At 41.0% G+C, this 24,993-nt stretch overlaps 1 protein-coding gene across 2 annotated transcripts in view; it reads right to left on the bottom strand.

Annotated features, from left to right (window-relative positions):
* The window catches only part of MBOAT2 (membrane bound glycerophospholipid O-acyltransferase 2), a 416,068-nt gene that overhangs the window by 287,328 nt on the left and 103,747 nt on the right, over positions 1 to 24,993 (bottom strand). For both annotated transcript variants that reach the window (XM_082248995.1, XM_082248994.1), the window contains exons 2-3: positions 14,550 to 14,695; positions 641 to 718 (exon numbers count right to left, since the gene is read on the bottom strand). In XM_082248995.1, coding sequence (XP_082105121.1) covers positions 641 to 672 — 32 coding nt within the window. In that variant the 5' untranslated portion in view covers positions 673 to 718; positions 14,550 to 14,695. The remainder of the gene's footprint in view (positions 1 to 640; positions 719 to 14,549; positions 14,696 to 24,993) is intronic.

Raw genomic sequence — 24,993 nt, 5'->3', positions numbered from 1 at the left:
TGAAGAAGTCAAGAGAGGTCAAACAGGACAATCGAGAGGCTGCTTTTAATCGTTTTATATATACTTTCCTGTTTAAACAAAGCTTTTCCATTTTGATTTTTTTTTCCCCCACATTTTAAGTGTCAACCCTGCAGAAGAGATCCATTGAAGAGAGATAGATGAATTTCCTTGTTATCAAGTTGTGTACAGCTTCTATCAAACACAGGACTGTGACCTTTGGACAGTAGGGAAAGGAATACACTTTGACCTTTATCTGAAGAACATCTTTGACTGCAGGTAAAAAGAGAGAGAGAGAGAGAGAGAGAGAGAGAGGATTTGTTACAGCGCTGGCTCTTTGCATGCAGTGCAAAGCTTTCAGCTCAGATAATGTAACATACCCAACATAACCAACTTCACTAAAATGAAATAAACAGATTGAGTAACCCAACTAAACTCCGAACAGTGCTGCAATGCATACCCAACACAGCAGATATACATTTATCTGTATTCTAGATAATTAGCAACTGTAAAATATTAGCAAAGCAAAATTAATAAATGACAAATATGGAATAACTTTCCAAGTTAGGACAGTTTTAAAATAAAAGAAAATTAATTTTTTTTAATCTATCGTAAAATATGATTAATCAAACATATATCTTACTTGTGCATATGTTCCATGCCTACCGTGATCATGATGAGATAGGAGATACTGCTTTGCACAATAAAATGTAAGGCATACCTAAGGAAAGGAAACAAAGAAACATATCTTAGTTTTTCTGAGAGAAAATTACATTCTAACTATAAGTGCACCAGTAAAGCTGGGTATACACTAGTAGAATTTAGTTAGAAATGTTTCGTTTTAACAACATTACATTTTCTATTCAGTAGGGGGGTCAAACATTCATTTTCAACTGCAGTGAGAACAAAATTTGAAGAAGGAGCCGGTTGAAAATTTTTTCTTGAACAAACAATTTTCTAACAGTGTATGTGGTTTACATTCAGGAAAGTCCAATTATCCCAAAATCAATTTTTAAAAGCAAACAAAATGTCAAAGTACTTTTGAATGACATTCATCAAGTTATTGAATGTACTGAGAATTTTCATACAAATCTTTTTTTTGGGGTTTGGGGTACCATTAAAGTTGAAATCCAGCCTAACACTAAAATCGCTACATCTATAGACATCCATGATCTAACACTGGCCTATCTTTTTTTTTTTTTAATTTATATTTTTATTTTATTTGCATATAAAATGTACAAGTATCTCACAGAAAATTCCAAAAGTGGAATTGCATATACACATAAACTTATAAAGAAAAACAATATTCGATAACTGTAAACTTATAATACTTTATCCCCTTTACTGCCCCGACCCCCCCCCCCCCAGAACTCCCTCCCTTTCTCTACCCATATAGCCTTCTTCCTCCTATTTTCCCCCGCCTACAGTAATGTTTAAGCACTAATTTCAGTATACTTGATTTTTTAAAATCTATTCACTTTCCCTATTTTTGTTTCATATTTATTGGGATCTCTTCTTGAGAGTTACAGATATATTCATATGGAAGATATTGTTTATCTTATTGCACCATTCTTTTAGTTTTGGACTGTCCATCTCTCTCCACTTTTTTGGTATTATTCCCTTTGCCGCGTTTAATAAGGTCGGGACCAATGTTGTTTTATATTTTTTTAATGGCATTGTTGTTTTATGAAATAAGCATACCCATGGGTCGTTTGGGATCGTTATTCCTGTGATTTTGCCAGTCAGTTGTCGGACCTTTGTCCAAAATTCTCTTATTTTTGGGCAATCCCAGAACATGTGGTAGATTGTTCCGGTATTACCACATTCCCGCCAACATTTATCTGTCTTATCCGGTTGGTATTTATTAATTCTGGTGTGATAAACCATCTTAACAGACATTTGTAGTTTTATTCTATTGTACTAACATCTATGGTCACGGATCCTACCGCCTTCAGTACTACATCCGATTCCTGTTTTAACAATTGTGCCCCTATTTCTTTCTCCCATTTTACCATGAACGGAGGATTCTCCAAACTGTGCCACTCTGTCAGCATTTTATATATTTGTGATACTCCATGTTTTTGAGTGGAGGTATAACTTAATTTCTCGATAATATTAAGATTTTTTTCCGATCTAATCGGTTGTGGTACTGACTTTACAAAATGGCTCAGTTGGAGATATCTCCATTAGTCTAATTTCATATTTTTATTATTTTGTTTTAAATTTTGAAGTGTTTTAATGTGACCCTTATGAAGTACATCCTTTAATTGAGTGTTTCCTATCCATTTTCCGAATTGTTCCTCGTTCCCTGGTGGAATGAAAGAAAAAGGGGCATTTTATATGCCCCTCTTTTCTCATGGGATAAGTGGCAGATCATAATATTTTCAGTCAGGTTTAGGCGGGAAGATAGCAGGTAGAAGTTACCTCAGGTAACCTGCCTGGAGATATTATAATTAAGGGTGGAGTTTAGGCAGCTGTTAGTTGATAGGTCAATTAGGAGGAAAGTGGGAAGGCACCTCAGGAATTTTCTAGAATATCCTAGTAGGCTATATAAGAAGCTGGCATTACCTGAGGGGCTCATTCACCTCACAGCACTCAAGATTGAAGTTTCCCAACCCCCCCTCCTCTTATGTCGCGGCTGTTTATTATGTGGAGGGTCGCTCTTGCAACTATGCAAGGGTGGACAAGTATGTTATTGAATATGGGAATTTTGTTTTTAAGAAGAAATTGCTTTATTTATTAATGCAGCCTGAGCTTTGTGGCTGGGTTGTCTGGAGTTTTAATAAAATTTTATTGATTATTTATTGCTTAACCAGTAATAAACGGCCGCGGCCAATTTTAAAGCCAAGTCTGAAGTCTTTGTCTTCTTTTTATAAGTAGCATGTGGTTAAAAATTTTATTATAAGGTTAAGGTTATATAAAAAGATCCTGACTACTGTCCCAAGTATTTTGTGCCATTTAGTGATATCATTGGTGAGTTGTATTTCCATTTCAATTGTTTGTTAATCCTATCCCAAGTTTTATAGACTACCTTTGTTAATTCATGTGCTCCTTGTGATTCCCTATATTTTGGTGGTATCCATATTGTTTTGTGTAAGTGAGTGTTATTTTGTGTGCATTCTATCTCCACCAATCTTTTCCCCATTTCTACTTTTGTCCAATCAATCATTCGCGTGATAATTACCGCCTTATAGTACCTTTCTATATCTGGGGTTGCTAATCCACCTTGTGTTTTACCTCGTGTGAGAATCTTATATTGCACTCTGGGTTTTTTCCGCTGCCATATATATTTTGTTAATAAAGTTTTTATTACCCTAAAAAAGGTTGCAGGAATGTTTATTGGTAATAAAGAAAATGTATACAGGATCTTTGGTAACATAAACATCTTAACAACGTTTATTCTTCTGACCCATGAGATTTGATTATTTGATCTCCTTCTTATGTCTATTTTTATTTCGTTTAGTAAAGGTATATAAATTAGCTTGATATAGTTTTCCAGTTTGTGGTGTTATATATATCCCTAAATATTTTAATTTTGCTTTTGCCCAGGTATATGGGAAATATGTTTTTAATATTTGTTCTTATTGAGTGTTTAAACTGATGTTAAGAATTTCAGATTTTATTGGGTTTATTTTTAAATTTGATAGCTTTCCATACCCTTTTAATTCTTTTTGGATATTTGGGAGTGTAATTCTAGGGTTCGTAATGAAAAATAATAAGTCGTCCGCATATGCTGCAGTTTTATGTTCGTCCTGGTTTACCTTCACTCCTTTTATATCTTTGTTTTGTCTGATTTTTGCTAGTAACGGTTCTAAGGTTAATATGAACAGTAGCGGAGACAGGGGACACCCCTGTCTCGTCCCATTGCCCATCTCAAACCCTTCTGACAGGCCTCCATTTATTTTAATTTTTGCTATTGGCTTTTTATATAGTGCCTCTATCCATTGCCTCATTTTTAATCCGATCCCTAAATTTTTTATTGTCTCCTTCATGAAGTCCCAGTCCACCCTATCGAAGGCCTTCTCGGCGTCAATCGACAATAGGAGGGAGGGGACTTTGATGATTTTTAGTTTTTTGTAGGAGTAACAAGGTTCGGGTTACATTATCTTTCCCTTCTCTGCCTGGCACAAATCCGGTTTGATCTGGATGGATCCATAGTTTCAGTAGGCCTTTTAGGCTTGTTGCTAAGATTTTTGCAAATATCTTTGTATCTGCATTTAACAAAGCGATTGGCCTGTAACTGGAACACAGGGTTTGATCTTTCCCTTCTTTCGGTATTACCGTGATATGGGCCATCAGAGATTCTTCCCTTAGATCTTCCTTCCCAACTTTATTCATGTATATTTGAATTTTGGTATTAATATATCTTTGAATCTTTTGTAATACTTTATTGTATATCCATCTGGTCCCGGACTTTTCCCATTTTGAATAGTTTTTTACACATCTCTTATCTCATTTTTGGCAATAGGGGCTTCTAAAAGTTCCAATTTATCTTCTGGTATTTTGGATAAATTTGCTTCCTTAATATATTTTTGAATGTTTATTATTCTTTTCTGTCTTGTTTGTTGGGTTTCTTCCTTTCGAACATTGTATAAAGCAATATAGTAAGCATGGAAAGCTTTAGCTATTTCTGTAGTTGAATTAGTTATTTAATTTCTGCTATTTTTAACTTTTTTCTATGTAATTTTTTGATTTTTCCTCATTAGTAATCTAGCTAGGGATCTTCCTGGTTTATTCCCAAATTTATATCTATATCTTGCCAGTTTATTAAAATGGCATCTGGTTTCTTCTTCTAATAAATCCTTTAATTTATCTCTTTTAAGTAGGAGATCTTTTCCAGTTTCTTTTGTTAAATCTTTTTTATGCTTTTGTTCTATTTCATATATTTCCGTTGTTAATTCATTAATTTGATTGGTCCTCTCCTTCCTTTTTTTTTGAGGCTATGGATATCAGTATTCCTCTAATATATAAATATATTTTAGCTTATGATGTTATGACTTTACCTCAATACTCCTAGTTTATGGATGTTATGACTTTACTCAAATACTCCTATGGTTGTCAATTGTTATGCTGGTTTCCTTGAAGCTGTTCTGGGGATTACTCATTATTTTTATTACTCCAGCTTTATATACACCATTGTATCATCTTGTACAAAATTTATGCCATTTGTTCTCCATCATGAGTGCAATAAATGTGATATTTTTATTTTACCTACCCTGTCATGGTCATGTCTCTCATATAAAGTCCCAACTTTTCTACTTTGTTCTATTCCTCTAATATAAGCTTTATGTGTCTCCCAGATTGTCACAGATGATGTTTCCGGAATTTCATTCTCTTGGAAGTATAATTCTAATTCCTTTTCTATTCTATTTCCTATTTCTTCATCTTGGATTAAATCTTCATTTAACCTCCATACTCCTGTATTTTTTTGATAGACTGATGTTTTAATTATTAAGGTCAGGGGGGCGTGGTCTGATAGTGATCACACCTATCTCTATACCTTCCATATACTCCAGTAAACGGTGATCTATAAAGAAATAGTCCAGTCTTGAGTACATCCAGGTAACTGAGGAGTAGTTGGTGTAATCTCTTTTTTTTTGGATGTTGGATCCTCCATGCGTCTACTAATTGAATCAGATGTAACTTTTTCTTAATTTTTCGGAGTTTTTGCTCTTCCAATGTCCTTACACTCGAGGTACTATCAAGACTTGGATCCATAGAGAAATTCATATCTCCCGCCATTACTAGATAGCCTTTTTTGAAAATGTCTAAATCATACAGCACTGGCCTATCTAACCCTGTAAAGCAGAAATCCGTATACAAGTCTTTTTTGACACTGCTCCGGTCTCACGCAGCGGAAGCTCTGCAGAGGACACAGCCGACAACAGCTGTAAAATTAATGGGAAGTGACGTCACCCGTAGAGTTACTATGGAGCTTCCATTGTCGGCTGCCTTCTCAGCACACGCCTTTACAGTGACGCTGCGGCTGACAGCTCAGCGTGGTATCAGGTACAAGACCAATTGCCCTGTACATATAGAGACAACAGTAGTGGCTGGTCTTTATTACTGCACAGATGTGGAAATAATTACGCAAAGGTTACCAAGATTCAAGTAAGAATACACATGGCTCTTGTATTTAGGTTGTATTTGTTTAGTCCCAAATTTAGCTTGGAAGGGTCAGTTCACCCCAAGCCCTCGTTCACATTGAATGCCTTTTTAAAATCATGCAATTTCATCTGAAATCACACAATTTCAAAGCCACATGTCGGTGCGACTTAGAAGACATCTTTGCAGGTTCATGCACAGATGTCTATGCAAGTTGCACCTGAAATGGCCAAAAGTGTTGCAGGAACTACTTTTACAAAAAAGATGTGGCACCGCATAGTTGGCGTAGCTCCGGTGTGAACGGGGGCCATGTTGATGTTTCAGTTACAAGTAGAATCCGATCAGCCTAATCACCGACACTGCAAAAATGGGAACTCTAGCAGTGGGATCTCTTCTTTGGAATTCTTATCATACTCATGTACCAATAAGCAAAATGTCAGCATTCCTGCAGTATCCTCCAAAACTAAAAATACATTTAAAAAAAGACTAGGAAAAAGAAAATGTATTAAATACAATGAGTGATGGGAACATGGGTGATTGGATCTCTCCTTGAAGATCCCAAGCTAAATAAGGTAAGTGGGGGGGCCTCAACCTTTAAAAATTGAGTTTCCAGGTTCGGGTGGATTGATCCATTGAGAATTTTAAAATGTTAAATTATCCTTGCCTCTAGTAATGATGGCTCACCTTACAATATAACCCGTAAGGAAAGTCACCATTAAATAGAGATATAATTGTGTTACTCCTGATAAAATCAGAATACAATTTACTACGACATCAATAGTAATGTTTCCTTTTGCTGTTTATGGGTGATAGGCACTCCAAAGCTTATTCATTACAGATAGTAGAACAAGTGTATTAGCATTCTGAAAAAGGCAAACGTTTTTTAAAAGAGAATGAGGTTTGCAAAAATCAGGACCAATTCAAGTGTTTAATGATGCAACAGCTATGAGGTGAGCAAATTGAGAGACAAGGGTTCATTGCTAAGGGCACAGACAATTAGTCTAATTGGTGGATAATTGTATATCTTCAGGTCTAGATATTGTAAGTAGGCCACAAAGCCAGGCTTGAATAGTTTCCATAACAACGTCCATTGTGAAATATTCCTGTCACTATGCCTTTACTGACGCCCATAGTTCTAGAGGAAACACATACTAATAATGCAGACCGACCCACACAGCAAAGTTAGGAGGACAATAAGACAAGAAAGAAAAACTCACTTCCTCATATGAAGAAGGGGAAAACATTACTGGCATACAGCATTACATGTCTACATTGTTGATAGAAACCCTTCAAGAGAAAAATATTAGGATTGCCATTGCCTACCACTACTGTATTAATGCCGGTTGCCTGTCTTTCAGTTAATTTCAGTGGCTTTAGTTCCAAGTCATTGATCTGAAGCAAATATACAGTGACCCAGGGTTCACAGCTATTCGCATTTTGTTGCGTTTTGCATTTTTCAGAAACGCACTACAGTCCATTTAACATGGTTTCCTATGGTACAAGTTCACATCTATGTGTTTTTCAGTCGTTGCATTTTTGTAAAGGGCCAGAGGAGTTTGTTTCCCGCAGCAGATTGCATTTTGCATGTAATAAACTTCAATGGAGTTGCACCAGAGATGCAAGTGTTGCCTTTTTGATGCATTTGCGTATTTTTCCCTTTAAAAATTGGATTTTTGACTTACCGAAAAATCAATTTCTGATGTTCATTGATGGACACAGCTGCTAATATTCATAACCATTAGGTTATACTACCCCCTACAGGAGTAGGACACTAGGCAGAAAATAATTCTGGATACACCCATGGGCAGTTCTAGGGGGTATACTCTCTGCTATAACCACTCAGTTTTGTTACAAGTAGTGTCAGGAGAATTATAACCCCACAGAGGGGTGGTTCTGTGTCTGTCAATGCACATCAGAGAAATGAATTTTATGGTAAGTCAAAAATCCCATTGTCTCTTTCGTTTATTGGCGCACACATCTCCTGATATTCATAACCATTGGGAGGTCCCAAAGCAGTGTTAACCACTTCCATACCGAGTCATAGTAATATGACGTCGGCATGGTGGTTGTACGGATCCGGGCGGCCGTCATATGACGTCCGCCCGCTCTAGCTGCTACTGCGCGCCCCCGGGGGCGCGCAGCGCAGCGATCAGGGATGAGGCTCGTCCCTCGGACATAGCCCATCCCTGATCAAGGTAAACAGCCAATAGAAATTGGCTGTTTACCATGTGATCGGCTGTGTCAATCACAGCCGATCACATGAGCGGCTCCAGCACGAGCCGCTCGTTCTCTCTGCAATGCGCGCCCCCGGGGGTGCGCAGAGCAGCGATCGGGGACGAGGCTCGTCCCTCGGACAGAGTCGATCCCCGATCTAGGTAAAGAGCCAATGAAATTGGCTCTTTACCACGTGACCGGCTGTGTCCAATCACAGCCGGTCACAAATGTCAACAGAGAACACGGTAACTAGCTGTCACCGTGTTCTCCTCCTCACACACTGATCCTGTGTGAGGAAGAGAGTGTGGTAATAGCTAGTTACCAAGTACAGTGCACCCCAACCACACTGATTGCCGCCCCCCCCCCCCCAATAAAGAGCACCTGTCACTAGCCCATCAAAGTACCCGAGTACCTGTCACCAGCCCATCAGGTACTCTGATGACAGGTACTCGGGTACTCTGATGGGCTGGTGACAGGTATTCAGGTACTCTGATGACAGGTACTCGGGTACTCTGATGACAGGTATTCGGGTACTCTGATGGGCTGGTGACAGGTATTCAGGTACTCTGATGACAGGTACTCGGGTACCCTGATGACGGGTACTCGGGTACTCTGATGACAGGTACTCGGGTACTCTGATGACAGGTACTTGGGTACTCTGATGACGGATACTCGGGTACTCTGATGACAGGTACGCAGGTACTCTGATGACGGGTACGCAGGTACTCTGATGACGGGTACGCAGGTACTCTGATGACGGGTACGCAGGTACTCTGATGACGGGTACGCAGGTACTCTGATGACAGGTACGCAGGTACTCTGATGACAGGTACTCGGGTACTCTGATGACGGGTACTCGGGTACTCTGATGACGGGTACTCGGGTACTCTGATGACGGGTACTCGGGTACTCTGATGACGGGTACTCGGGTACTCTGATGACAGGTACTCGGGTACTCTGATGACAGGTACTCGGGTACTTTGAGTACCTGTCAACGGAGTACCCGTCATCAGAGTACCCGAGTACCTGTCACCTACCCATCAGAGTACCCGAGTACCTTCCACCTGCTCATCAGAGTACCTGACGCCTGAAGTACCCGAGTACTTGCCGCCTGCTCATCAGTACCCATCACTACTCATCAGTACCTATCACGTATCAGTACTGATCATCAGTACCCATCAGTACAGTATCACCTATCAGTATCAGCACTACTCATCAGTACCTATCACCTGCCCATCAGAGTACCCGAGTACCTGTCACCTGCCTATCGGAGTACCCGAGTACCTGCCACCTGCTCATCAGTACCAGAGTACCTGTCACCTGCCTGTCACCTGCCCAACAAAGTACCCGAGTACCTGTCGCCCTTCATACAGCCACCATGTCTAAGTCCAAAAAGTTTATATACGTCCTCCGTTTAAACCTAAATACCGGTGTTATGGCAGCAGATAGCTGCCATAACCCTGGTATTTTTTTAAACGGTGGACGGTTGGCTTTCCGATAAGGGTGGTCCCAGCGGCGGATTCGCCGTGGGATCACCCTTCCGGGGTGGCGGAAGAGGTGCCCCCCCCTCCCGCCGCGTCCGGTTCTTTTCCCCGCTTACCGGACCCGCCGACAGCGGGGAAAACGATCCGGTCCCGGATCCTCACAGACAGGATGTCGAGTGAGGGCAAGCTTGCCCTCACTTGACTCTATGGTCTTGGAGGACCGGAGCTAGGGAAAATGTTGTTGCCTAGCAACCGGTTTAAAAGGTCCTTTTTTTTTTTTTTCATTTTATATAATAATTTTTTTTTTTTTTCTTTTTTCTATCTTTTAGTGTACTTGTGAGATCTGAGGACTTTTTGACCCCAGATCTCACAAAAAAGAGGTCCTGTCGTGCCTTTTTCTATTACAAGTAATGTTTACATTTCTTGTAATAGAAATAAAAATGATCCATTTTTTTTTTTTTTGTTAAACGGTGTAAAAAAAAATAAAAAATAATAAATAAAATAAATAGTAAAAAAAAAAAAATTAAAGCACCCTGTCCCCGTTAGCTCGCGTGCAGAAGCGACGCATACGGAAACCTCGCCCACATATGTAAACGGTGTTCAAACCACACATGTGAGGTATCGCCGCGATCGTTAGAGCAAGGGGAATAATTTGAGCCCTAGACCTCCTCTGTAACTCAAAGATGGCAACCTGTAGAAATTTTTAAATTGTCGCCTATAGGGATTTTTAAGTACCAAAGTTTGTCGCCATTCCGTGAGCGTGCGCAAATTTTGAAACATAACATGTTGGGTATCTATTTACTCGGCGTAACATTATCTTTCACATTATGGAAAAAAATTGGGCTAACTTAACTGGTTTCTTATTTTTTAATTAAAAAAAGTGAATTTTTTCCAAAAAAATTGCGTTTGGAAGACCGCTGCGCAAATACGGTGTGATAAAAAATATTGCAATAATCTCCATTTTAATCTCTAGGGTCTCTGCTAAAAAAAATATATATAATGTTTGGTGGTTCTAAGCAGTTTTCTAGCAAAACAACTGATTTTAGCTTGTAAACACCAAATGTCAAAAATAGGCCTAGGCAAGTGGCAAGGATGCATGATGATGCTCCTTGGATGTTGGGCCCCTCTATATGGCTAGGCTGTGAAAAAGTCTCACACATGTGGTATTGCCATACTCAGGAGGAGTGGCAGAATGTATTTTGGGGTGTCATTTTTGCTGTGTACATGCTATGTGTTAGGAATATCCTATAAATTGACAACTTTGTGTAAAAAAAAAAAGTTTTCATTTTTTTCCCACATTTTCCAAAAACCTGTGGAAAAAAATGATATGTTCAAACGACCCATAATGCCTCATAGAATATACGTTGGAGTGTTTGCTTTCCAAAATGGGGTCATTTTGTGGACTTTTCCATTGTATTGGTGCTCTAGGGCCTTGAAAAGTGTGATAGGTAGTAAGAAAGTTTTGTGTGTATTTATGCTCCTAGAACGCCTGAAGGTGCTTCTTGGACGTGGAGTCTCTTTTTGTGGCCAGGCTGTGTAAAAGTCTCACACATGTGGTATCGCCATACTCAGAAGGAGTAGCAGAATGTATTTTTGGGTGTCATTTTTGCTGTGTACATGCTATGTGTTAGAAATAGCTTATAAATTGACAACTTTGTGGGAAAAAAAGAAAAAACAAAAAATGTTTTCTTCATTTTCCCAAGAATTGTGGGAAAAAATTACAACTTCAAAAAACCCACCATGCCTCTTACTAAATACCTTGGACTGTCTACTTTACAAAAAGGGGTCATTTGGGCGGTATTTGTACTGTCCTGACATTTCAGGGCCTCAAGAAAGGAGATAGGCAGTCAGTACATCTGGTGTGATCAATTTTCAGTAATTGGTACCAGTTGTGATCAAATACCACCAAAAGAAAGCTCTATTTGTGTGAAAAAAATGATAAAAATTTTGTTTGGTTATAGTGTAGCATGACTGCGCAATTGTCATTCAAAGTGTGAGAGTGCTGAAAGCTGAAAATTGGTCTGGGCAGGAAGGGTGTCTAACTGCTCTGTATGGAAGTGGTTAAACATGAGGGGGGGAAAAACAGAAAAATTCCCAAGGCTAAACATTAGCCAACCAGGCAACAGGAGCTCAACCAAACACCTGGAGCCCGCCTGAAAAAAACAACACACCCTCAAAGAGGACCAGGTCCTCTAAACAGCAGCCTGCAAAACCTTGCGGCCAAAAGAAGCATCCGCAGATGCCAATATATCCACTTTACAAAACTTTGTAAAAGTGTGCACCGACGACCAGGTGGCCACCTTGCAGACCTGTGTCACTGACGCCTGACGACGGAAAGCCCAGGAGGCACTAAGTGCTTTAGTACAGTGCGCCTTCACAGGGAAAAAGGAACCTGTTCCCTGATGGAATAGGCCTAAACCACCGGCTGTCTGATCCATCTGGAAATGGTCGCAGAGGAAGCGGACATCCTTTTTCGAGATCCATCAGTGAGCACAAAGAAAGAGTCTGACTTCCTAAAAGACTCTGTAGCTGCCAGGTACACCCTAATTGCCCAGGCCACAGCCTGGGACACAGAAAAGGCCACACAATGTCTTCTTTCAACAGGGGCGAAGAACCACCTTATCCCTGTGAATCACCAGGTAAGGTGAACGACAGGATAATTCCGCTAGTTCTGACACTCTGCACGCAGAGGTGATAGCCACTAAAAAGGCCACCTTCTGGGACAGCGTAAGCAGGGGAATCTCCTGAATATTTTCAAAGGGAGGCTTCTGTAGAGCTTAAAACACCAAATTAAAATCCTAAGGTGGCAAACTAGGCCCGCACTGGAAGAACCAAATGTTGGACACCCTGAAGAAAGGTGCGCAACCTTTCTTCAGGGAGTGTGTGGCCAAAGGTTGTTGGAAGAAGACCTGCAAAGCCGACACCTGGCCAATTTCTGTTCAACCCCCAGTTCAAGGAAGGTAAGGATCCGAGCCACTAAAAAGGAGCGAGAAAGAACCCCAAGAGACTCACACCACGTAATGTACATCTTCCACGTACAATGGTAGATCTTCCTAGAGGTAGATTTCCTAGCTTTCAACAGTGTAGGAATCACCGAAATCCCTATCCTTTAGCACCTAACGTTCAACAGCCAAGCTGTCAAAACCAGTGACTGTAAAGCAGGATGGAAGATCGGTCCTTGGGACAGCAGATCGTCCCTGAGAGGAAGCTGCCAAGGACATTTTTCAATACTTCTTTTTGACACAAAAAATAACGGCTTAAATTTAGATATGGGTTTCCTTACTCATTATCCAACAGTTTTACGACCCACTCTGTGACTACTCCCACCTTCCCCCCTGTCTTCAGCTCTCCCTCTGTCTTATCTCACTAACTATGCTAGTTTTATTACCATTGCCAGTTAAATTTGTTTATGTTTGTTTGGTTTTCTCTTTTTTTTTCCTTTGGCTTAGAGATTGTGTTTTTTTACCATTCTGCTAAACATTTTGTGAATCAGTACTGCTTAGATCTCGAAGAAGGGGACATACCCCGAAAGCTTGTCCTGAAAAATTGTATGTTAGTGCAAATAAAAAAAGTATCACGGACAGTACTCAATTGTCTCTGTCGCAAGTGCACTAATACGGCTACAATGACCTCAAGCTTTGTCTTAAGACAAACACAATGCAAAGCATGGAAACAGCAAAGTGTTAATGGTTCCTAAGGCAATGAAAGTTGATTAAACATAACTGAGAAACTGAAGATCTCATAGCAATTATATTCAGGTAGGACAAGTTTTAAAGAACTTGCACTTAAAGGGGGAGTGTACAGCAACAGGTACATGTGTGGTATAAATGAAGAGACTGGTGGCAGCATGCAAGTGGCAAAACAACAATCAGATATAATACATACCAATACATTTTCAATTACCGTAAGTATTTTTTTAAATTGCATTTTAAAATACATCCAATATAAGTGCCTGAATGTAGCTTTATATCAGCTTCCCTTAATAGTCTACACAGCAGTCCTGGGTGAAGGAGAGCTATCGGAGCCAATCAGACTCCACTGCAGTGCATTATGCCGTCAGACTAAAGCCCCGTACACACGTACCGATTGTTGGCCGTAAATTTTCGGCCAACGTCCGATCGGCCGATTGTCGGCTTGTTAGTATGATGATTCCGACAACCGACTGCGACTTTTCGGCCGAACAAAATCTGGTGTGCATGCTATAAAATTTTTGTTGGCCAACAGCAGAACGGCCGATTGTTCCTCAGTCAGTACAGAATTCGGCCGACAAACATCAGAGGAGCAAGACTGGGCATGCTCAGAGAAGAAAAAACACAGGGAAAGTCAACCATCACATGACATCACTTCTGAAGTTGGTTTTTGTTGGCCAACAAAAGTCCAGTGCAATTCTAGAGCACATTTCATCCAACAAACACTGGACAAAAGACGGCCGATCGTTTGGCCAACAATTGGTGCGTGTGTACGAGGCATAACACAGTGAACATCCTTAATGGAGGAGAGATGGCCTCATAATTGTGCTGCTTTACCATCCAATCAGCAGGCTGGGGCAATGAGCTAACACTGATTAACTGCAGCCGAGAAAGTGACTTGACCATCTTGACTATGCAGCGTAGTAGAAGTTCATTAACAGACTCAAAAAAATCATGGTCAAGCCTTCCGAATAAGTGTACCCGTACCTATCATTCAGTAGAAAAATGATTTTGTCACCATAGACTTTAAAAAGGAGTGCATTAATCAGAGTCTACTTACCATCCAAAGCAAAAAAGTGCAAGATACAGGCCCAGAAGGGTTGCAACTACATGTCTGATTAGAGAACTAGTTTTGCTTGAATGTAGGTAGGTACGAAACCAGATAGCAGCAAGCAAGGCAAATAGTTGGCACGCTACAAAGTTGACCTGAGGAAAAAGCAGAAAAAAACATTCATTAAAAAATGGTGTCCAAACCAGTTTAATCGTTATTAAATGCGCTTTGTCCATCTAATAAAAGGTCATCAGTCTTCAAATGCATAATAAAATAGTGAAACATATAGCCAGGATCATAAATAACAGACTTTACCAAACAGCATTTTTTTCAGTTTTGGACAGAGTGGTAGAGTGGGAAGGAAAGAGTTAAAACCTCTGTTAGAATTTTCCTGCTATCTGTGATTCCACTGGGGAGATTCCCTTTACTTTTTATAACTGACACCAGAACAGGAAGTAGGGAGAAAAGGGGAAGCAGAGATAGGAAAGCACCAACAGCAATAAAAAAATGCAGAGGTGCTAATCTTTCCTGGTTGTAGTATAAAATGTGTTTTGTTGCTCCCCATGTTCCCATTGGAGAAATTTCCTCTTCTTCAGGCATCATTTCACTGTAGCTGGAAATCTCCTTAAAAGACGCAACAGACACCAGTAGAAATCTGAATGAGGTTGTAACCTTTCCTTCTCTATCCATCTAGAAAAAATAAATGTGGCTGGGCTTTAAAAGTAAGAGTACAACATGCAATAGACCCAAGCTACCAATCTGAGTCTTCCTGCTATATAATAGATCCCATTGCCTTGATCTATACAAGGCACACTGACAGCTGCAGCCATCAGGTTTGTTTGTAAACAAACCTCATTTTATCGCTATGACTAAGTCCCGGTTCACACTTGTGCGATGCGGGAAGGCTGCGAATTCGCAGCGTGTTCCCGCATCGCATGCGCACCTCTGGCAGTTCACACTGCCATATGCGATACGCAGGGGGTGTCAACTAAATGTTAACGACACCCCCAGTTTGATCGCATATCGCAGTGCGATCTGACAGTTCGCACAGGATCGGATCGCACAAGTGTGAACCACTATGCGATCCGATCCTGATGCGGCTGAAAAAAAAGGGTCCTGTGTGTCTTTGGTGCGGATACAGTGCGAATTCAGCCATACAAAGTGTATGGCTGAATTCGCATCCGCACAGGAGATCGCATGTAATGAAGGAGCAGTGCGCTCCGAATTACATGCGATCTCGCAAGCCGCACATATGTAAACCGGCACTGAGTGTCAAAGTGGTAACATGATCAGGAACCACACACACTGAATTTTCCTACTTATTAGTTTCAGACCAGTTTGGTAAAACAGGCCATAGACTAATCAAAATTCCTGCTGAATGAGCCAAATTTCGATCCATCTATGTGCAAGCTGGTTGTACTAAAAGTGATCTATTGATCTGCTTCAGTACAACCAGCCTGTCAGGTTTATTTTTTTGTACGATCACTGCCACTGGCTATAGCCGGCAGCAGTGATCACTGTATTTTGATGAAGGGGAAATCTCCTGCCATCAGAATACAATAGCGCAGTGGGAGGGGTTCCCTCATCAACACTGACTGTGTTGATGGGAGAATCAAGTAATTTTCTTTCCTTAGTAATTCTAGTAGAGAGATTTCACATTCATCAGTGCATTGTCTTCAATCAGTTGTTTAACACATACTTTGGCCATACACATGGTCATTTTCAGTCAATTTTAGCCACTTTGGATGCACCAGACTCCCAATTACAAACAAAATAATCCCCAGAAACTAAACAATCTACAACCCATTCAGACAAAATGGGGTTGCGCTGATTGATCAAATTCATCTTTCAATTCCCAAATTTATTATTGAATTTTTTTTTTTTTTTTTTTAGTTAGCACCAATGCTGTTGGAATAGCGACTTCAAGTAGAACTATTGGCAAAACTTTTTTTTTTTTTTTCATTTTGAATAGTGTAAGGTAGGGTTATAACCCCTGTCAGATTTTTTTTCCCCCATATGTGTCCTATTGCTGAGATTTCCCTCCACTTCCTGTCTCATAGCCAAACCGGAAGTGAAAGGAAATCCCTGCAAATAAAGGGAATTCCTTGGGGCCACCAGAACTAGTGTCCCCATTGGAGGATTTCCCCTATACAGTAAACCCCCGCTCCATCGCTGTTCAGTTTTTGCGGTCCCGGTATATTGCGTTTTTTTTTGTAATGTTATTTTACTATATAAATCATTAAAAATGAAATATTTTTGTGTTTTCCATAGCTCTTGCTATGTCTCTCAGTATCTTTTATGTGTTTAAATGACTTTCTATTGTTTTAAGATTGTGTTTAAAGACCTTAAAATGCTTTTACATGTACAGTGACAGTAAAAAAAAAAAGCCTACAATGCATTTTAATAGGGTTTTTCTATTTCGCGGATTTTCACTTTTCGCGGCTGGGTCCGGAATGTAACCCCCGCAATGGAGGGGGGTAACTGTATTACTTTTTTGGGGGACAACCCAAAATTTGGGATTTTCTTTTACTTTTAATGATAATATTAAACCAATAGAGAGGGTGAATCTCCCTAATGGGGGGCACAGACCGCAAAAAACTGCCAGGTGTTCTAATCCCTCTCCACTATATCCAAAAAGAAAAAATAAATAAATAAAAGTTTTGCCTTTAAATGTACTTTCAGTAAATTTTATTAAAAGAAAGGTTGACTGAAAAGTGTCATAGACTTAAAATTGAAGTGTGAAAGAACTCTGGCAATATCGTAAAAAGTCATCCCTTTTTTTCACCACGTTCCTTTGGGAAATTTGGACTACAACTCCACTAAACCACTATTTTATGTCTTTGGTTTGCAGTTTTAACAAAAAATGGAAAAAAATGTGATTGCGTTATAAAATGGAATGTGTATGGCCAGCTATGGACTTGCATTATGTGAAATAGAAATAAAGCACAACCACAGTGTAGAAGCAGGAAGCAGAGCCCTGTGTATGCAATAATTAGGATTACTATATATCTCTTTTACACATATAATTTAAAGATCATCATGAAGACTAAAATATACTGTAGATCCCTTTAAAGATCATCATGAAGACTAACATATACTGTAGATCCCTTTCATTAGAAAGTGGTTCAAAAAAGGACTGGATAAATCTACATATAAACCAGAAAACATTTTTTGCCACACCGCGTATTACATAATGTGAAAACTGGCTTTGTCACAATGAAGTAATACTCTCCTCCGCTTCCTCCTATAAATGACTTATTATGGTCTTGCGCTGTCAGTCATGTGTCTATACAATCACCGCCAGCCCAGAAAACTTAAATCGCTGACTTAGGCACAGGGGATAGGAAAGGCATGTTCGATGTTAAATCAGTGGCCACATAATATAACATATTCTGAATGATATCCTGAGCAACTTGGACTGCTCTGGTCTTTAAGAAATAGTATTACAAAGAATCACAAGCCAAAAACTAAAGTTAACAAAATCACTCCAGCTTCTTTTCCCATAGACAGCCTCGTGTTCTCTGTGTATGCATTATTATTATTATTATTATTACAATTTTTTAGGACATGCTTTCGAGGTATGTCCCCTTGATCAAGGTCAAAGCAGTACGGATTCACAAAAGATTTAGCAGAATGTTAAAAAAAGCACAATCTCTAAGCAAGGGAAAGGGGAAAAAAAAAAGAGAAAAACAAAAACACACACAATCAAATGTACATGGCATTGGTAATAAAACTAGCATAGGTAGTGTGATAAGACAGAGGTAGAGCTAAAGACTAGGGGAGGGGGGGGGGATAGTCACATAGGGGGGGGGGGGGTCATAAAACTGTAGGATAATGAGTAAGGAACCCATATCTAATTTAGGCTGATATTTTTTGTGTCAATTTTTTTGTGTCACCATAGAAGACCTCGATGTTTTAGTTCTTAAAAAGGGAATTTCAGAAGTGACCAGAAAAGGAAAAACTTCTGAACTAAGAATGATACTTCTGTAGCACGCCCCCTAGAGGGGCTGCTGAGTATTTTTGTTTCCTCCTCACATCCTTGACCCTGAGGCACCTCCAACCCGCTTGACACTATAGGTTCTAACATGATGATTCAGAAAACACAACAATGACACCTAGATTTAGGAATATCAGTTTTACTGACTTTAAATGGAAGAAGGAACAAATGTGATTTCAACACAACAGGAATTATGACAGTATAGGACCAGAGTAAGATTCTGAGTCTTGAAGTCCCAATAAAGCACAAGGTAACCAGATACTCAGAATCCTTTACTTCAATAATATCAGAAACAAATAGATATAATGATATCTAACTGAATAAGCACATGACTATGATTGCAAGAACAATGCAATTCTTGAATGTGAGAGTGACAAATCAGATATCAATCTGACTCTATAGTAAAAGTGACAAATCAGATATCGGACTCTATATTAATGGATAACAGGACAGTCAGATCTAACTAGTTCAGCTACATGAATAACTCTTAATGGAATATACTTCAATAACAAGTTTAACCTGACAGAGTGCACTCTATCACCTATAGGGGGCCTCCTTTAACCTTGAATTAAGTGAGTCTCTTCCTGAGCAAGGCCTTGCTGGTCTTCGCCGGCAGTAGGAGCTCAAAACATTCCAAGAATGATATTTGTAATCCAATGGGAAAAAGGGGTACTTGTATCCAGGTTCTGACTAAACAGCATAATCTGCTGTCTGTATGTAGAGGCGGTCTCTTGGTTCACCACGCACTAGGCAGACTCAGCAGTGTCCCATGGCAACCGCTCCGCTAACTCATAGTTTTCACTGTAACTTTACTGCGTCACAGGCCTTCTCTCTGTGTCCGTGAGCTGCTGTACCCAATACAATGGGATATCTCTCACCCGATTCCTGAGTACTCCTCTCCAGCAGTCCTCCGCACTGGGCCGGTCACTCCTCTGCAATGTCTTCTACCACTCGCAGGTGCTATCACTCTGCCACCTCTTGCTAGTGCCTCCACACTAGGCCTCCGTCTCACTTCCTCTGCTCCCTGCAGCAGGTCTCCGGCTCTGTCCACCTCACACACGGTCCCAGAGGCAAGAGAGCGAATCCCAGACCCCACCCCTTATTTATAGACCTCCCTGGGAGGATAGTTCCATCCGTCCATTCCACAGAGTCTTCATCCTCCACCGGACCACATATCCTATAATCCAATGCGCTACTCTTCAGGAGTTCCTCAGAACGAACAGCAAACTTAAAGAAACAGCCTCAAACTTAAATCAGCCTCAACTTATACTGGTAGCGATTACCGTATATACTCGAGTATAAGCTGAGTGTTTCAGCACATTTTTTTGTGCATAAAAACGTCCCCCTCGGTTTATACTCGAGTCAAGAAAAAAAAAAAAAGTCCCTGGCTGCTCCGACGTGCTTAAGCTTTGAAAATGGCGCCGCCCGGCGCATACATGTCACCGCACATGCGCCGCCGCCGCTCGGGAGAGGCCGGGAATAGCCGAAAGTATACGAGCGGCGGCGGCACGTGCACAATGATGTGTCGGCGCCGGGCGGCGCCATTTTTAAAATGAAGGCGCCTCTGGAACAGGTAAGTGAAACAGCTGCACTACCTGCCATTATGCAGGGCTGCGGGAATACTACAAGGGATGCAGTGCTGCGGGCATGGTCCACCTGCACCATGCCCACAACACTGCATCTCCTGTAGTATGCCAGTCACCCTGTATTCTCCTGCACCATACCAGTACCCTGCATTCTCCTGCACCATGCCAGTACCCTGCATTCTCCTGCACCATGCCAGTACCCTGCATTCTCCTGCACCATGCCAGTACCCTGCATTCTCCTGCACCATGCCAGTACCCTGCATTCTCCTGCACCATGCCAGTACCCTGCATTCTCCTGCACCATGCCAGTACCCTGCATTCTCCTGCACCATGCCAGTACCCTGCATTCTCCTGTACCATGCCAGTACCCTGCATTCTCCTGCACCATGCCAGTACCCTGCATTCTCCTGCACCATGCCAGTACCCTGCATTCTCCTGTACCATGCCAGTACCCTGCATTCTCCTGCACCATGCCAGTCACCCTGTACTCAAAAGTAGGGGCCTCGGCTTATACTCGGGTCGGCTTATACTCGAGTATATACGGTACCTCACCTGGCTACACTTCTTTTTGGCACAAAAAAGAATGGTCTAAATTTAGATATCTTACAGTCTTATGACCCCCTCTGTAACTATCATCCTCCCCCCCAGTCTATAGCTCTCCCTCTGTCTTATCTCACTACCTATGCTAATTTTATTACCATTGCCATGTACATTTGTTTGTGTGTTTGTTTTGCTCCTTTTTTTTTCCTTTTCCCTCAGAGATTGTGTTTTTTTAACATTCTGCTAAAACTTTTGTGTTTCAGTACTGCTTGGACCTTGATGAAGTGGACATACCCCGAAAGCTTGTCCTGAAAAATTGTATGTTAGTGCAAATAAAAAAAGTATCATGGACAGTACTGAATATAAAAGGGAGAAAGAACTGTTACATTACAATACAGTACAAGAGGGTGAGGAGGGCCATGCTAGTAAAAGCTTAAGATCTAATAGAGTGGGGAAAGGGGTACAAAAAAGGTAATACCTGTGAGGGATGAGCTGATGGAAAAATGGAAAGTTCAATTGTTAGGTGGAGGTGGAATAGGCTTCCCTAAAGAAATTTGTTTTTAGGGATCACCTAAAAGTGGACAGAGTAGGACACGGCCAGGTAGATTGAGGTAAAGAATCCCAGAAGATGGGAGAGACCCTGGGGAAGTCCTGGAAGCGAGCATGGGAAAAGGAGACTAGGGAGCTAGAGAGCAGGAAGTCTTGGGAGGATTGGATTTAGGGCGGAAAGGGCAGGTAAGAGTCTAGGACAGTGTTTCTCAACTCCGGTCCTCAGGGCACATGAACAGGCCAGATTTGAAGTATTACTTTGGGGAGATGCAGACTAGAATACTGCAATGACTAAGCAGCAAATACCCATGATGTATTTCAGTTTTCTTGCAAACCTGGCCTGTTAGTGTGCCCTGAGCACCAGAGTGGAGAAACACTGCTCTAGGATTATACCTAGTACCCTGGAATGAGGGGAGGGACTGATAGTTGTAGTATTGATCTTGATGGAAATTCGGAAATTCAGGGAGGAGGGCATCAGTGGGGGGGGGGGGGGGGATAATATGAGGTCGGTTTTAAAAAGTTTTAGTTTGAGGAAGGGGTGTGACATACATGCTGATACGTCAGTATGTAAGTTGGTAAAGTGAGACAGGATTGAAGAAGAGAGTAGGCGTGGAGAGATAGATTTAGGGGTCATCAGCATACAGATGGTATTGGAAGCTGTGGGAGGTTTTTAAGTAAAGGAGGTGTAGATAGAGAGAGAGAAGGGGTAAAAGGACAGAGCCTTTGGGGGCCCCTACAAAATGAGGAAGTGAAGAGGAGGAGACAGAGTTGTAGGTAACACTGAAAGAACGCTGTAATAGGAGCAGAACAAGGAAAGAGCAGAGTCTTGGAGGCCAAGAGAGCAAATTTATTGAGAAGGAGTAAGTGGTCAACCGTATCAAAGGCTGCAGAAAGGTTTGGTAGTAATAGTATGATAGGAAAAGGGGAAGGCAGTTTCTATACCCCCTTTTCCTCATGGGAGAAGTGGCAGAAAAGGAGGTTTCAAGTTCCCCTGGAGCAGTGAGGTGGGAACATTCTCTATCCCTTTGTTTTTCCTCAAGAAAAGGAGGCAGTCAGGTGTAGGGTAAGGAGTCATGTGGATTGCCAGGTGACTGAGCTCACCTGCAGGGACACGTGACTGCAGGGAAGATTCTAGAACAGCCTGGGGGGCCTATATAAAGAGGGTTCCGGCTCATTCACCTCAGAAGGCAAAGCTTTGCGGCTATTATGTGGTGGTCGCCTTTGTTGTTATACTAAGGGGGGGCGGTTTTTATTAATTTATGAAGTATTTTGCTATGACTGTTTTTGGAAATTGGGAGTTATGAAATTCCGATTTATTTATACAGCCTGGGCCGTAGTGGCTAGGTTGTAAAAGTGTTTCGATGTTGATGTTGTAATGATAACATTTTTAAAACCAATAATAAACGGCCGCGGCCAATTATTTTCCAAAAAACGATGTGTCTGCTTTATTTGGAAGTCTCTTTAAATGTATAAAGGTTAAGTGTTAATGACAAAATTCCTGCCTACTATCCCATGGTGTAGCGGCCATTGGTTTGAGCAGTGAAATCGTTAGTGAGTTTTAGAATGCCAATTTGTGTGAAGTGCTGCGAGCGAAAATCCAGACTCTAAGGGGTTGTAAGTGTTCCAAAACTTTAGAAGTACCTGTAAATGTAATCAATGAGATGGGTCCTAAGTAATACACAGGCTGCCAGTCTACCACAATGTAGAATTAAAGTAACACTATCACTTGCATATGCTTATGTTTAGCTTCTCCTTTGTTGACATCTTCTGCCTTTGGCTGACAGTATGGATTTGAACGTACTACTTTTCGACTGGTCTATTCCCTAGCTCACCAATATATCACCTCCCTTATGTGATGTCCTTGCCCTTTATCTGTGGCTCCCAAACACTGCCCTGCAATAGCTGGTCTGCCGTTTCTGAGGCACAGTGTAAGAGCACGCATAGACCGAGCATATTCATTAGGAATTCTAAAAGATTTCACACAGTGAAAGTGCTGCTTTTTTAATTGTAGCCACACACATGGGCACAAACCGGGCAGGACCTTCAAACTATGCTGCTAAGGTAGTTCACAGCTTATGGGGAGGCTTTCTCCTTTTTACATGTTTTTCTTAGGTACTAAAGGACTTTATCCAAGCACTGTAACTGCTTGTTCCATGTTTTCGAACAGCTGGCGGCACCATGTTTCTGAGCACCTGCCAGCTCCAACTGATTCTGCAGCCATGCTCTGCTTTGTTCACATTTTTTTTTAGGTCACTTGTCAAGTTACTAAAGAAGTTGTTATGCCAACAGATACTATCTGGTCCAAAAGTGTGCACCTGACCATCTCCCTGCCAGGCATGCAGGAGATCAGGCAGCAGTGTCAAGGGACTCAAATTTCATGGTCTGCTGGGTGTCATTGACCTCACGAATGCCAACGTCCAGCAACAAAATCTAAACTCTTTGAGACACATGAAAGAAAAGCTTTGTGAAACCATAGATGATGTAAAGGATAAGGATAATTCAAAAACACCATTACTAGACTTCAATGGACAAGTATCAAAGTTTACACCAAATCACGAATTATAAAAATGAAAAACGATACGATAGCCATGTCCCTATTGTAAAACCAAATTTGTGTTTGTACAAACCTAAAATGACAAGACAAACAACCCTTATCACCCCCCCCCCCCCCCGACCGTAAACCACAATGACCCCCACTCTCGGGAGAGCTCTCCTACATATAGTTCTGAAGGTACTGTTAATGTAATTTCCCCGGACAGTCAATACATTTGTCCAAAAGAAGGAAAAAAATGCATTTAAGGGGGTGGGCAAATACAGTCAGAAGCAAATAAACTTCATAATGTTTTAGGCAACATGATCTTATACAGTACTCCAGATGCATACACATCTGAAAACAACTCCCTTTAACCACTTAAGCCCCGGAAGATTTTACCCCCTTTCTGACCAGGGGGTATTTTGCGATTCGGCACTGCGTGACTTTAACGGACAATTGCGCGGTCGTGCGACGCTGTACCTAAACGAATTTGACGTCCTTTTCTTCCCACAGAGCTTTCTTTTGGTTGTATTTGATCACCTGTGCGATTTTTTGATCATGCGCTATAATCAAAAAAAGAGCGACAATTTTGCAAAAATAATATTTTTCAAATTTTTTTATATGAAATTCCCCCCAAAAAAATGTAAAAGATCTAAATTTTTTAAAATTTTTGGCCAATTTGTTTTCTGCTACCTATGTTTGGTAAAAAAAAAATCACAATAAGCGTATTTTGATTGGTTTGCGCAAAAGTTATTGCGTTTACTAACTAAGGGAAAGATTTTTGTCATTTTTGTTGTTATATTTTTTAACGAGTAATGGCGGTGATCTGCGATTTTTTTTTTGCGGGACTGAGACATTGCGGCGGACAGATCGGACCCTTGACTGACATTTTTGACACTTTTGGGGGGTACCAGTGAAATTACTACAGTAATCAGTGCTATACATATGCACTGTTACTGTAAAAAATGACACTGGCAGGGAAGGGGTTAACTTTAGTAGAGATGCAGTGACTATGTGTGTCCCTAGGGGCATGCTTCTTACTGTGCAGGGATGTGGCTGTGTGTGTGTAACAGCACAGATCAATGGTCCTACATAGCAGGACCGTTAGATCAATGCTTTTACACAGGGGAGAATGACAGGCGGCTTTGTTTACACTAGCCGCCTGCCTTTCTCCCTTCACAGCGGATGATCGCGAGTGACCGGCGGACATCGAATACGCCGGTCACACGCACGGAGGTGTCCTTGAAC

The sequence above is a fragment of the Pelophylax lessonae genome (assembly GCF_965119305.1).
Source record: "Pelophylax lessonae genome assembly, chromosome: 3".
Classification (NCBI taxonomy): Eukaryota; Metazoa; Chordata; class Amphibia; order Anura; family Ranidae; genus Pelophylax; species Pelophylax lessonae.
This window is presented reverse-complemented; position numbering and strand designations above follow the sequence as displayed.